Genomic DNA, 13,866 nt, shown 5'->3' with positions numbered 1-13,866 from the left:
TTTTATGTTGGGTTGATGGGGTGGCAGGGCCAAAAGCTCCTGAATCCAGAAGGATATTTTTTTTTAAAAAGTGCTTCTTAATGTGCTTTGCACAACCAAGCAACTATTGCCCATCATTCTTAATAACAGTGATTCAGTCCATGTTTAAAAAGTAATTGTAGAAAAATGTGTTCCTGTCAAGTAAAAAGTGGTAAAGGAATTCGATGGATGTAGTTTTAACATGTAGTACAGAATTCTGTGTGATGCAAACCTGTGTAAATCATGTTTCATAAGTGATGAAAATATTGCCTTTGTATCTGCAAATTAATGACCTTATTACTACTTTACAGACGCAGCCTTTTTGTCTTATTTTTAAACCCAATTTTTCTTCCGGCCCATTTATTCCCTTACTCCTCCTGTCCTGCAAATCCATTATATGCTACATCTGCCCGTTCTCCACGCACCAGCTTAGATAGTGAGTGCAGGTCAGCTGTTTGACCGCATGGGATATCAGTCAGCTCATTATTCTATCAGGAATGGGGCGTTGCTGTTTCTTGTGTTGTCCTTCCCAGGTGCCTTTAGCTGCCCCACTGCCAATCCCTACCATTGAGACCCCACCACAGAACAGGGAGATGGCTCCTGTATCTCTTCCCAGCAATGAGTTGACTCTTACGGTAGGATTTCTGATTCGCTGTTGACAAGAAAGGGCAAGCTGTTCTACGAGGCTAAGTCACTAGTGAGCAATTCTGTCAAGTAACTAAGGGATTCGGGTCCATACCTATATTTAAACATACCTAAAAGAATTCTCAATTTATGATCTTTTGGGGCATTCACATGGTGATCCAGAGAAATCCTGGGAGAGCAATTAATGTTTGCTCAGTTACCAGTTAAACATGTGCAGATGCATGTCTGCAATTCTGCTTGCAAAGCAACCACCTTCCCACTGCAGATTTGATCTGCATTCAAAGTGACAAGTACACATGCGCTTGCTCGTTCTCTCGCAATCTTTCTTTCCCCAACCTCCGTAACCAAGTGTGCACAGGGATAGGGCTCAAGTTACATCTGCAAAACAATGTGGCTTAACAGCAGGTCTCTGCCGAGCTTCCCACAGCTATAGAACCACTCCTTTTACGGTTTTGCGGTTCCTCCTTAAAGGTGAGTGGGAAGAATCCAAACCCTAATGACAAATTCCATCAGTGGGCTTAATTGGCAAATACTCAGGAATGCTGTAAATGTATCTCAACTATTTGCAATTTCCAGGTCAACACATGAATGGGTGGACTGGTTCCTAGCTGTTGACCACTAATTGTATTATTTTAGAGCCACCTTGAAGCTCTTCCAGTAAGCATGGCCATTAATGAGGTTTGAGCGCATGCTAGACGGACAGCAGAATCTTGGAGTTTTGAGTGGCCTAGTGCAGATAGTGCATTTTACTGCCAAACTTGGAGGATGTTGGTGCCATCTTCCTGATCCCAGCATGGACGTTATTGGTGGTCGATTTATCGGCAGCTGTTTTGCCTCTCTGGAACCTAAATCATGGCAGACGACAGGTTCTGGATGTTTGAACAAGCACTCTTGTAGATGGCCTTTAGGTAATGTATCGGAGCTGCTATTGTTCAGCATCCAGGGTAGTGGGTGCCTGGAACTCGCTGCCGGAGGAGGTGGTGGAAGCAGGGACGATGGTGACATTTAAGGGGCATCTTGACAAATACATGAATAGAATGGGAATAGAGAGATACGAACCCAGGAAGTGTAGAAGATTGTAGTTTAGTCGGGCAGCATGGTCGGCACGGGCCTGGAGGGCCGAAGGGCCTGTTCCTGTGCTGTACTTTTCTTTGTTCTACCTGCCTTCAGCATAGAGGACACCAGTAACATCCCAGAAATAGATGTAAATCAAGAAATGGATGGCAGTGAGGAACTAAGGAAATCTATAATCATTGAGCAAAGTGTTGGGTCTGAGGGACTTCACCCTAAGGCCTTGGAAGTAGTAGCTAATGAGATAATTGATGCATTGGTTCAATTTTTTTTAATTTTCTAGATTTGGGGAAGGTTCCATTAGATTAAAATGCAACTCCTTTATTTCAAAATGGAGGGAGACCGAAAACAGGAAAATGCATGCCAGTTAGCCAATCATCTGTAGTAGGGAAATGTTACAAGCCATTATTAATGATGTTATAGTAGGGCACTTGGAAACATTCGAAGTAATCAAGAAGAATTAACAAGGCTTTTTGAAAGGAAATTCAAGACTGACCAATTTATTCTTTGAAGGAGCCCCATGTACTGTACTTGGATTTCCAGAAGACTTTTGATAAAGTGTCACATCAATGGTTATTATATAAAATAAAAGCACATGGTCTTGGGGTGACTTTTGACATGGATTCAAGATTGGCTTGCAAACAGGAAACAGAGTTGGCACACGAGTCTTTTTCCGAACAATCTACTGCCCATTACCTCAAATCATTGCCCCCCTGGTTATTGACCCCATCTGCAAAGGGGAAAGGTTCCTTTCTATCCATTCCATCTATATCCCTGATAATTTTATACACCTCAATCAGGTCCTCCCCTCAGCCTTCACTGCTCCAGGGAAAACAATCCCAGACTATCCAGTTTCTCTCCATAGCTGAAATGCTCCAGCCCAGGCAACATCCTAGTGTCTGTCCTCTGCATCCTCCCTAGTGCAATCACATTCCTATACTGTGGTGACCAGAACTGCACACAGTACCCTAGCTGTTGTCTAACCAGCATTTTATACAGCTCCATCATAATCTCCCTGCTCTTTATTGTCTAGCCTTTACAGTGTTGAAAAGATATACGTGGGACAAGCTAGTCACGCCATGTTCTCGACAAAGTACAGTGTTGTGTAATGAGCCTGCATGCCAATCAAAGATCTTGTGATGAGAGACCTGCAAGTTGTGAAGTTGATCAGGGAGTATAATGGATATTCCAGTTGCTCCTTTTGGACAAGTTTGGCCCCACTAGTTTTTACATTCATTCCTCCTTGGCCAAGTTTGGCCCCACTAATTTTCACATTCATTCCTCCTTACAAACAGGATTTTTTAAATATAAATTTAGAGTACCCAATCCTTTTTTTTTCCCAATTCAGGGACAACTTACCTACCCTGCACATCTTTGGATTGTGGGGGGACAGACCAAGGCAGACACTGGGAGAATGTACATTACAGACAGGATTAACCCAGAATATTATTCACATTTTTCATTTGACAGCATGGGCTTTAAGCCCATCACACCTGGCTGGTCCTGTTCTTGTTACATTCCCATGTTCCCTTTATTTTCAAAAAGTTTCTTTTCAAATGGTTATCCTTGTTTTCTTAAAAGCTGTTGAAAATTCTGCTTCCACTGTTGCCCTGCTAGGACATACTATATGCTAACAAAACCTTTTTTTTAAAAAAAAAAAACATTATTCCTACCTCTTCCATGTTTTGCATTTCGATCAACAATGCTGACTTGTGGAAGTTGTTTTCCCCCATTTACCCTTTTGAAAGCACAACAGTTTTTAACAATCCAGAGCTCTGAAATCCCTGCAGCCTTGTTCCACTCCCGGAAGTGCCGTGGGGTTGAAGTTGAGGCTATGCAGTCTGACTTGATATTTACCCACTCCTTGCAGCTCAGCCTAAATAACTTGTCGGCTTGAATGAGTATATAGCCTCACCCCCACCCTTCTCTTTTATGGCCCCCAGAACCTTGCCCACTTCCATGTCTATATAGATACCTTTTTCCCTTGCACAGCGATGCCATTGTAACCCTCTGTTACCCAATGTAACCCCAAGTCCTGTGGCACAATTCTATGTTTGATAGGTTGTGATCAGAGCTTCTTCTATTTCCTCTGACTTCCTGCAACATTCTAGGATGCAATTTGTCAGGGCCCTGCTGCCTTTTCCACCATGAGCCCTATACTTTATCTGTAGTTAGTCTTAATTACTCCACTTCCTCATCCTCTGCCGCACCTTTCTGTGCAAGTCCAGGTAAAGCATGCAGTACTTTGGGTGGCGCAGTGGTTAGCATTGCTGTCTCACAGCACAAGGGACTGGAGTTCAATTCTGGCCTTGGGTGACTGTGCGGTACATTCTCTGTGTGGTTTCCTCCGGTTTCCTCCCACAGTCCAAAGATGTGCGGTGAATTGGCTATGCTAAATTGCCCCTTAGTGTCTAGGGATAGGACAAGGTGAGCAGGGAGTGGAAATGGGTAGGGTGCTCTTTCGGAGGGTCGGTGCAGACTCGATGTCCCCAAAATGGCCTCCTTCACAGTAGGGATTCTACGACTTCCTCATCTTGTGCGGTAATTCTTGTTTCATCTGATTGCCCTATACTTTTTACGTTATATTACTACTTCTAAACATAATATACCTTTGTTACCGCAAGTTTTATTCACACCTTGGCCTTTTGCTCTACTTTATTTCCTGTGTTCTGCTTGTTCGATTATTAGCCCTGTCTTTGTCACATCCATCCAATGCTTAGTTTAATTTTAACTTCTCTGCTCCAGTCAAGGAGCCCCAGCTTTGGCTGCACTACCATATCTGTGTGTGGCAATTATAGTCCTAAACCCTTCTGATTTTGAAGATTTCCCTTTTTGTCTTCTGTCTTATATTGTTGAACGATTGATACTTCGTCCTCGTTTCATCCTAGGAGCTACTTCCCCACTCGAGAGGAAGACATGCAGTTAGCTTGTCGTTAAAGTGTTGTACCTGTTTGAAATAAATGAGTAAATCATTTCCTGACCAGGTACTACTGTGATGAAAACAAAATCTCATTTTGGGATACTCTCAGTTGTTAATCTATCGCCACCAGCGGCACCTTTACTCTATTATGAAACTACTGTCTCCAGACATGAACCTTTGGGTGATTAAAATCTATAATTGTACTGTTGAGGTTTTTTTTCCCATAGTTCAGGTAAATCTAGTTTTTCACATTTGCCTTTGCAGGAGATCCTTATTTTCTGTTAAAATTTAGAGTACCTAATTATTTTTTTTCGTATTTTAAGGGGCAATTTGTGGCCAATTCACCTACTCTGCACATCTTTGAGTTGTGACCCCACAGACACGGGGCAAATGTGCAAACTCCACACGGACAGTGACCTGGGTCCAGGATCGAACCTGGGTCCTCAACGTTGAGGCCGCAGTGCTAACCACCGTGCCATCGTGCCGTCCCCTGCAGGAGATCCTAATAATGCCTGCAAGGGACGGCATGGTGGCACAGTGGTTAAGCACTGCTGCCTTACGACATTTGAGGACCCAGGGTCGATCCTGGACCCAGGTCACTGTCCGTGTGGAGTTTGCACATTCTCCCCATGTCTGTGTCGGTCTCACCCCCACAACCCAAAGATGTGCAGAGTAGGTGAATTGGCCACTCTAAATTACCCCTTAAAAATGGGAGATCCTAATAGCTCTTGAACCTGATTTAGTCACTTTTAAAATTCTTTCCTGGGATGTAGGCTTCACTGGCAAGGTCAACCAGTATTTCCCATCCCTAATTACCCTCTCAACTTGAGCCATTACAGTCCATCTGGTCAGGTACACCCACAATGCTAGTAGTTTAGTACAACAGAGTAGCTTGTAGGCCATTTCGGGGGCAGTTGCATTACAGTTTTAACACAGCGGGTATACGGAATCCTACTTTAATTAATATTCTCTCTCCTCCTCAGATGGAGTCTGCTCGCAAAGCGTGGGAGAAATCGCCAGGTGTCACTGAAAAAGATGTTTCTGCAAATATGACTAACGCAGATCTGCCCGAGATTACTGATAACTACCATTGTTTTGTCAACTCAATACCTGTGGCCTCTGTGGCGCCATCTGCCACCCTCTCAGGTTCAGTATCTCAGTACTTTGATCCAACACCCATGCTGTATGCTGTTCCCTCGCACCACTCTGTACGCACACTTTCCTCCCCCTCTACTTTCCATTCTCTGCTTCCTGCTCTGACTTGCTCTCTGCTCTTACCTGTGCTTCTCATTCCACCTTCTTTAATTGTCATCATGGTATGTCTGTTTTTCTTTTCCTGTTCCATTTAATCTTCCAATGCTCTTTATAATTTTGGATGTGTTTGTTCTTTGTGTTAACCTTTAAGGTTGAACGGAGGAAAGTTTGGCATTTATACTGCATCTTTTACTGTTTCAGAATATTCCATAGAATAGACCCACGAGGTCAGACAGTCATAGCAGGTCACAAGTTACACCATATTTGCGAATGGATTTGGCTCACTATTAGACTGTTCCATAGAATCCCTGCAGTGCAGAAGGAGGCCATTCGGCCCATTAACTCTGCACCAACCCTCTGAAAGAATACTCCATGCAGAAACCAGGTCCTGCATAAAAACTGTACACATGAGCAGAAAATTAATTTTATTGGTATTAACAGGAAACTGGAGAGAGCTACTAGCTACTCTCTTTAAAATGGAAGCATATTTACACCCACCTGGATTAGCATAGAATGTGAAAGTCAGCCCACTGACAGTACAACTGTCCCTCAGCACTGCATTGGAGTGTTGATTGAGAGACAAAGTCGCAGTGAGGCAGCACAGTTTTCAATCACAAAGGGCATCGGAGTCCCACCTGACCTCATCCTCCCACCGGTGGTCCACCATGTATCCCAGCCCAATGCAATTTTCTCAGAGGTATTGTCATCTGGAATGCACTGCCTGGAAGCAAATTCAGCAGCAACACTCCCAAGAATGTCATAAATAGTTGCACGTTGGAAAGGTATCATTTACCCAGGGATGTATAGAAAGAGGTGGTGGTGGGGGGTGGGGGGGGGGGGAGACTAATTGGATAACTACCACTGAGCTGGCATAGCTCTGATGAGCCAAATGGCCGCTGTGCTGATTCCCTAGTCTAGATGGCCCAGTTAGTCACTCGGCGAAAGCATTTACAGTCAAAGTCAGTGGAGAGCAACCTATTACAGAGGCTTAATACAAATCCATCAGATGTTTTAAATAACTTTTTTTGATGTCAACAGCAAAGTAATCTCAGTTTTGGGAGGATTAGATGTAACACACCATAATGATTGTACTGTTTAACTATACCATGCAGCAGCACCATCTGCTGGTGCAAAATCATCCAAAACAACAGCTTGGATTTTTTTTTTTACAAAACCTCTAGGAGTAGAGAAGGGAAATTACATTGTCATTAATATAAATTGTGGGGCGGTGCAGTGTTTAGCATTGCTGCCTCACAGCGCCGAGGACCCTGGTTCAATCATGGCCCCCGGTCACTGTCCGTGCGGAATATGCACGTTCTCTCCGTGTCTGCTTGTCACTGCCACATCCCAAAGATATGCAGGGTAGGTAGATTGGCCACGCTAAATTGCTGCTTAATTGGGGGGGGGAATTAGGTGCTCTAAAAATCATTTTTAAATTAATATAAATTGCTACAATTCTTGAGGCACACTGCAGCAACTATCATTCGAATTTGAATCCATAAACAAAAAGTAATTGCATCTCTGTTGGGCTCAGTGTGCATGAATTGTGCCTGAGTGTTTCTAAGAGGTTTAACACTGCTTTTGATCTTTCACATCTCTTATTTTCGTCGCCGCCCCCCTTGGCCACACTGTTGGGATTTAATGTACAAGGCACTTATATGTCCTCACCGATCTAGAAAACAGATATTTCATTTCTTTGAAAACAAATTTCATCAATATTTCTCCCCTACCACAGTGCCAAGTGGCCAGATACCACCTTGCTACATGGAAAGCCATTTCTATGGTGGCCAGCCTCGTGGGATGCCTCCCTCCATCTCCCAGCATCAGGCGTTCCAGTCTGGGCTCACACGGGTAAGATCTCCATAATCATATTGTGTTGCATGGTTTGCCACAAGCAGTCACCAGTGTGTTCCTCCTTCTGCTAACAAAATCAGATATGCAAAGCCACTTGTCTTCTTGGGGTAGGTGTCATGTGAGAGTACCTTTGAGAAATGAGTGTTTAAGAAATGGGTGTTTATCAGTGATGTCAGAGTGGGTGGAGCTGGGCTGTCTGTCAGCTTTTTACTTTTGTTTTAGGCTGTTTGCTGCAGGGTGTGTTTTAGTTTTGTTTTCAGAGCTGGATAGCTGCGGTCACAGCCAGAAGGTGTACGAGTCTCTCTCTCTCTCTCTCTCTCTCTCTGTAATCTAAAGACTGTAAATCGATCCTTTGGTGATTTAAAACTAACTGCTCTCAGTAGTGACTTTAACCTGATGTGCTTCTTTTTAAAGGTTTTTTTTAAAGTCTTATGGATGTTAAAAGGACAGCTTAAGGATTACTTAGCGTTGTATTCTTTGGGGGTTATATTTGAATTGATTGTTGCTAAGATGTTCACTATGTTTTAAAAAGGTTAACTTGAGTTCATAGAATAAACATTTTTTTGCTTTGCTAACTTTTGGTTGGTTCAATTGGCTCTGTTTTATAACCTTTGCTCTCGAGTCGCCAGGTATCTTTATGATACCGCCACGAGGTTCAAGTTCAAGTAATGATCAATAACACAATACACCGATTAGTAAGATTCAAATCAAAGCACGTTTATTATACACCGTAATCGCTACTCATGCACAAATTCTACGTCTAAGCTACTTCTACGACTAACAGGCCTATACTTGGCTTCGGACTGGCCCACCAGGTCAGGGGAACAAATGGCCTTTCGTTCGGGTTCTGAGTCTGCGGGATTCAAAGTTGGTACGGATTGGTACTTGAGACTTACTGGATATCGGCGGCAGTTGAACCGGTCGCGGTCAAGGTTGGTTCGCATTGCTGAGTGACCTGGTCAAGAAGAACGATTTGAACTTTGGGCTTAACTTTATAGTCCCCAGGGGCTTCGCGCCTTTCGGGGCGGACCCTGTACCTGGTTCCAAGTGATTGGACTTCGTTCCAATGGCTTGGTTCGATTTCTCCAATACTGGAGCGGTTCCCTGATCGATGGGCGGTTTTGAGGTATCCGTTAACCTCTTTTGTGTTGGCTCCTGCTGGCGCCGGGGAGTCTGGCTTAGCTTTGTTTGTCCCAAATGTTGCGATTGTTCCCGGGGATTGCTCATCAGTATGCAGATGGCTGCTACGTTATTATGCAGATGGCTGCTTGTATCGATACTGTCTGGGCTTTTGCAGAGTTTAATACACAGTAAACTTGCACCTGCTGGTTTCTGCCTGTGTTGGCTGAATTTCCCTGCAGCCTTTGCTGTTCTCCATTTTACATCGGGCATTGGCCAACCCAGGCCAATCACACACCCTCCTTGTGATCCTAACCGAAGCGTGAAGGATCACATAACTGTGTTGGTTTTCATTTCCTGACCCGGCGAGCACTCTTCTATGGCCTCTACACTGTCCATAACTATGCAAAAAAAAATTTTAACTGACAATTCTGAGAGGCGCTATGTATTACAAAACTAGAAAATGGGAACCTCTAACTATCCTTAATATACTACACTCACTCAAACATTTCATCACACTAACTTCCTAAACCATACAAACAAAATCATAGCAGTATTATACACATTTTCCTGGCTTGGCAATCAAGCTCAGGATTGTACAATTGCTCATGAACATTTCTTTATTTACAACAAATCGCAAACGAATGCTCTTTATTATAGATCGCGGGGGTCGGGGTCTAGTCTTATTCTATATACCGGGGTGCGAGCGCGGTAGGGTCTCCTTCTCCATTATCACAGACGAATAGTCTGCACGATGCAGCAGAGTATCGCCAATACCAATAGGGATTCTATCAAGTAGGACAGGGCGTACCAGGTTATTAAACCTGTCACACCAAGATGGTGTGGTGTCGCTTGTGACTGGGCTCTGGGTACTGTGCGGAAGTGAATCATTAATGGCTGGGGGAGCTGAGGTCAGGGGGTTCGCGTTCGCGTGCAACCAAATGTCCATTATAACGATGAGCCACATGGAGGATGTCCTCATGGTTCTTCTTCTTTCTCTTCTCTTCTCTTCTCTAGTCCTGGAGCTTCTGGAGTTCTGTGGGATCAAGCATAGTGTCTGTTACTATCTTGGTTTAATATCTCGTATGATAGCCTGTCTGGCCTTTAGTGCCAATTACTCCCTTTATAATTGGTCACTGTGTGACTCCCTCATTTTTTTTTTCTTTTCCAAAAACCGAATTTCAGGACAAGACACACTTACAAATAATGAACCAGTGCGAGCCGTCTCGCAGACTCCGATTTACCATCCATATGTTTGAGGATGTAAATAGCAGAGGGTTGGCAACCTAAGGGTTACCTGAAAACAAAACAAAACAACTTTTTGAACAGAACTTGCCGAAATGAGGTGCGTATGGGCTGCAGCGGGTATGATTTGGATGGAGTCCCCGGGTAGGACGGCGACCAATGCAGTGTGTGCCCTATCCTAGCGTAGCTGACCAGAGGGGGAGTTCCCAGGCAGGGCGGGTCCCAATGCCGTTTCTCCAATGCCTGAGCAACCGACTAGAACGGGCAAGAAATGTAGTCATCGTGGGGGATCGCCGTATTGGTTCTACCTTCGAACCAGAAGGGCAGTTACGAACGGGGTTCTGTGTATCTGTCGACAGACGAGTTCCTCTGAACTGGCGTCTGGGACATTTAACAAGTCTCTGCGGGCAAATTCTCAGAGGTTTCGGCCGAAATGGCGTGGGGCCGTGGAAAAACAAATTTCCGGTCTAACATACAACATTTAACAATACTAGGACAAACAACATTAAACATGCTGCAGGTTCCATCAGAAAGGACACCGTTTTCTCCCAAGCGGTTCCTTTTAAAACATCATCTGGACACCTCCGTTATCGGTTGCGAACAGGGTCGCAAAGGGGTTCTCGTTTTGGCAGTCAGACTCCAAGTCGTCATCTTCTCCCGGATGCCAAACTCTCGAGTGTGAGTGTATCAGGGCTGATAGGGCTGCATGGTGTGATTTTGGATCGCTCTCGTCGTTCCGGACGAGTCTGTACGAATTATCTCTGTGCCAATAGGTGGTGTCTAGTTCTGTGGGGACGGAGTCGTGGTCGTCATTGTAGGTCGGTGGTGGGGTTTGTTTAGGAAAGTGATCGTGAAGGGATCACTCTAATCATGGTCAGATTCGCTGGGTGTCGGACCTGTTGCATAGGGGTAGTAGGGAGGTGTGCTGTGACTATTGTCCGAGTCGCTGTCGCTGCTGCTGCCGTCTGTGGGCGTTCTGGGGCGGAGTGTATATTTCGGGGGTGGAGTCGAGATTGTGTCCATGGCTGGGCTGGATGTGTTGGGGGAGGGGGTAGGGTTACGTTGGCTGTGGGCGGGGCGTGGTCTGCTGCGACGAGCATGACGTGGTATGCGTGGTTAGACTGTGTTCCATATGCTTTCATCTGGTTGATATGGAACCACGCAGTCTTTCCATTGGGGTACTGTATTTTGTAGACGGAAGGGCTTACTTTGTCCGCAATGGAGTACGGACCCGAGTACTTTGGTGACGGGAATGTGCTGGAGTTGTATACGGAGAGCATGACTTGCTGTCCTACACTGAACTCAGTCGCATGCACTGTCTTATCGAAACAGGCCTTGCTCTGTTTTTTTTTTTTCTTGTGCCCAATTTCACTGCGGCTGCTAGCTGAGCCGTTTTAACATTCTCCACTAATTGTTTGACTGCGTTCTCGTGTGTGAGGGCTGTCACTTCGGGGTTGGTCAAGTCTAATGGGCAGCACGGTAGCATTGTGGATAGCACAATAGCTTCACAACTCCAGGGTCCCAGGTTCGATTCCGGCTTGGGTCACTGTCTGTGCGGAGTCTGCACATCCTCCCCGTGTGTGCGTGGGTTTCCTCCGGGTGCTCCGGTTTCCTCCCACAGTCCAAAGATGTGCGGGTTAGGTGGATTGGTCATGATAAATTGCCCTTAGTGTCCAAAATTGGCCTTAGTGTTGGGTGGGGTTATGGGGATAGGGTGGAGGTGCTGAACTTGGGTAGGGTGCTCTTTCCAAGAGCCGGTGCAGACTCGATGGGCCGAATGGCCTCCTTCTGCACTGTAAATTCTATGATAATCCCAATAAAAATTCTGTGCCTTTCATGGGGCGTCCGGTCATGAGAGTGTGGGGTGTAACCTGTGGATGTGGAAACTGTATTTCGCAAAAACATCAGTGCAAAAGGGAGGACTGAGTCCCAAGTGGTGGTGTTTTGTTGGACCATTTTTCTGAGGGTTGATTTTAGGGTCCGATTCATGCACTCCACGATACCACTCGACTGGGGGTGGTATGCAATGTGGAATTTTTGGGTAATGCCAAATATCGTGAGGACGTTCTTCACGACTTGTTCTGTAAAATGGGAACCTTGGTCGGATTCAATGCTGAGGGGGAGTCCCCATCTCGTAAAGATGTGGTGGGTTAGTATCTTGGCTGTGGTCTTTGCAGTGTTTGTTCTGGATGGGAATGCGTCCACCCATTTTGTAAATGTGTCTATCACCATGAGTACATATTTATAACGATTCCTGCAAATGGGCAATGGTCCCATAAAAACAATCTGGAGGTTAGTCCAGGGGCCATTAACGGGTCGGGTGTGACTGAGCTGAGCCTTTTTGGCGCATCCGGGTTGTTCTGGGCGCAGATACGGCAATTCTCAATGTAGTGATTTACATCGTCCTTTAAACTCGGCCACCAACAGAGCTGCCTGAGGTGGGCTGTAGTGGGATCGCTTCCCTGATGTCCATGACCGTCATGAAATAAACATCTGTTGATTCCTGTCCTGTGCAGGAACCACATAAAGGGTGTCTTTTAACACCACACCGTCATGTGTGGTCAGAGCATTCTTAAACCTCTCATAGGGTGCTGGATAGTTTCCTTTTAAAATCTCCGAGATTGCTGTCCTGCTTCTGGGCCTGCACTAAATCCTCGATATTAGTCTGCGAGACCTGAACTGCATTCACTAGTGTGCTTCCGGGGGGTGTCCAAAAATATCCATGCCTGGAACCTGCTTTAGCCAGTGCGTCGGCTTTTACATTTCCGGCTGTTGGTGGAAGATGGAGGGGGAGTTGTGGAAGGCATGTCCACGTGTACTGTTGATTTTTAAAGGTGAAGGCAAATTTGTACTGGCACGCCTTTGCCAATGGAATGGACCAGAATCCATTACTGATATCCCAAACCGTAAAGTATCGGGAATTGAGTCCCTGCTTGAGCATGGTCTCGGGACTTGTGGCTACTGTGGGGGCTGCTGCGGGGGTGATTTTGTTGAGTTCCCGGTAATCGATGGTCAGTCGCCATGATCCATCGGGCTTTCTTACTGGCCAAATCGGGGCATTATTAGTGGAGGCTACTGATATAAGTACGCCCTATTCTAATAAACTGTTGATTACTTTTGCGATTTCTCCCTCTGCCTCTTGGGGAAATCCATATTGTCTTTGGGGTCGAGGGTCAGGTCCTGTGATTTGTACGGAGCCAGTCATCCGGCCACAGTCATGCTTGTGGGTCGTGAATGCTGTCCTGTTCTTTTGTAACACTGCCCTAACCTGCTTGTCCGTGCTAAGTGTAGTCGGGTTAAACCAAAATTCGCCTACTGCGCTAATTTTGTTGGCGTATTCTCCTATTGTGAGCGTTGCGGGGGCTCTTGCAGATTTTGCCATTTTCCAGACACTGGTTGACTGGATCAAATGATAGGTTGTGGGAATTCATAAAATCGATTCCGAGAATGTGTTCTGCTGTGTGGGGCAGGTCAATTAAAACTACGGGGTGCTTGGTGGTGACGTTGCTGATTTGAATGGGTACAGGGGCTGTGATGTGTCCCTGCTGTGAGTGGCTTGTAAAGCCGCTGAGGGTGATGGTGGCTGTAGTGGGCCACGTGTCCTTTTGGAACATGGTGGAGGAATTTATTGTGGTGCGGGACCCTCCTGTGTCCCAGAGAAACTCGATGGGCTGTCCCCGTATTTTCGCTACAACTACCGGTCGTCCGGACTTATCCCAAAGTGTGTCGCAGACCCAACT

The 13,866-nt window shown here is 45.5% G+C and overlaps 1 protein-coding gene across 8 annotated transcripts in view; it reads left to right on the top strand.

Annotated features, from left to right (window-relative positions):
• Positions 1–13,866, top strand: part of prrc2a (proline-rich coiled-coil 2A) — a 221,764-nt gene that overhangs the window by 138,117 nt on the left and 69,781 nt on the right. For all 8 annotated transcript variants that reach the window (XM_072475501.1, XM_072475498.1, XM_072475504.1 and 5 more), the window contains 2 exons: positions 5,638–5,800; positions 7,644–7,759. In XM_072475501.1, coding sequence (XP_072331602.1) covers positions 5,638–5,800; positions 7,644–7,759 — 279 coding nt within the window. The remainder of the gene's footprint in view (positions 1–5,637; positions 5,801–7,643; positions 7,760–13,866) is intronic.

Source organism: Scyliorhinus torazame, chromosome 14, assembly GCF_047496885.1.
Source record: "Scyliorhinus torazame isolate Kashiwa2021f chromosome 14, sScyTor2.1, whole genome shotgun sequence".
Classification (NCBI taxonomy): domain Eukaryota; kingdom Metazoa; phylum Chordata; class Chondrichthyes; order Carcharhiniformes; family Scyliorhinidae; genus Scyliorhinus; species Scyliorhinus torazame.
The sequence above is the reverse complement of the archived record's forward strand: the minus strand, read 5'-3'. Positions and strand labels throughout refer to the sequence as shown.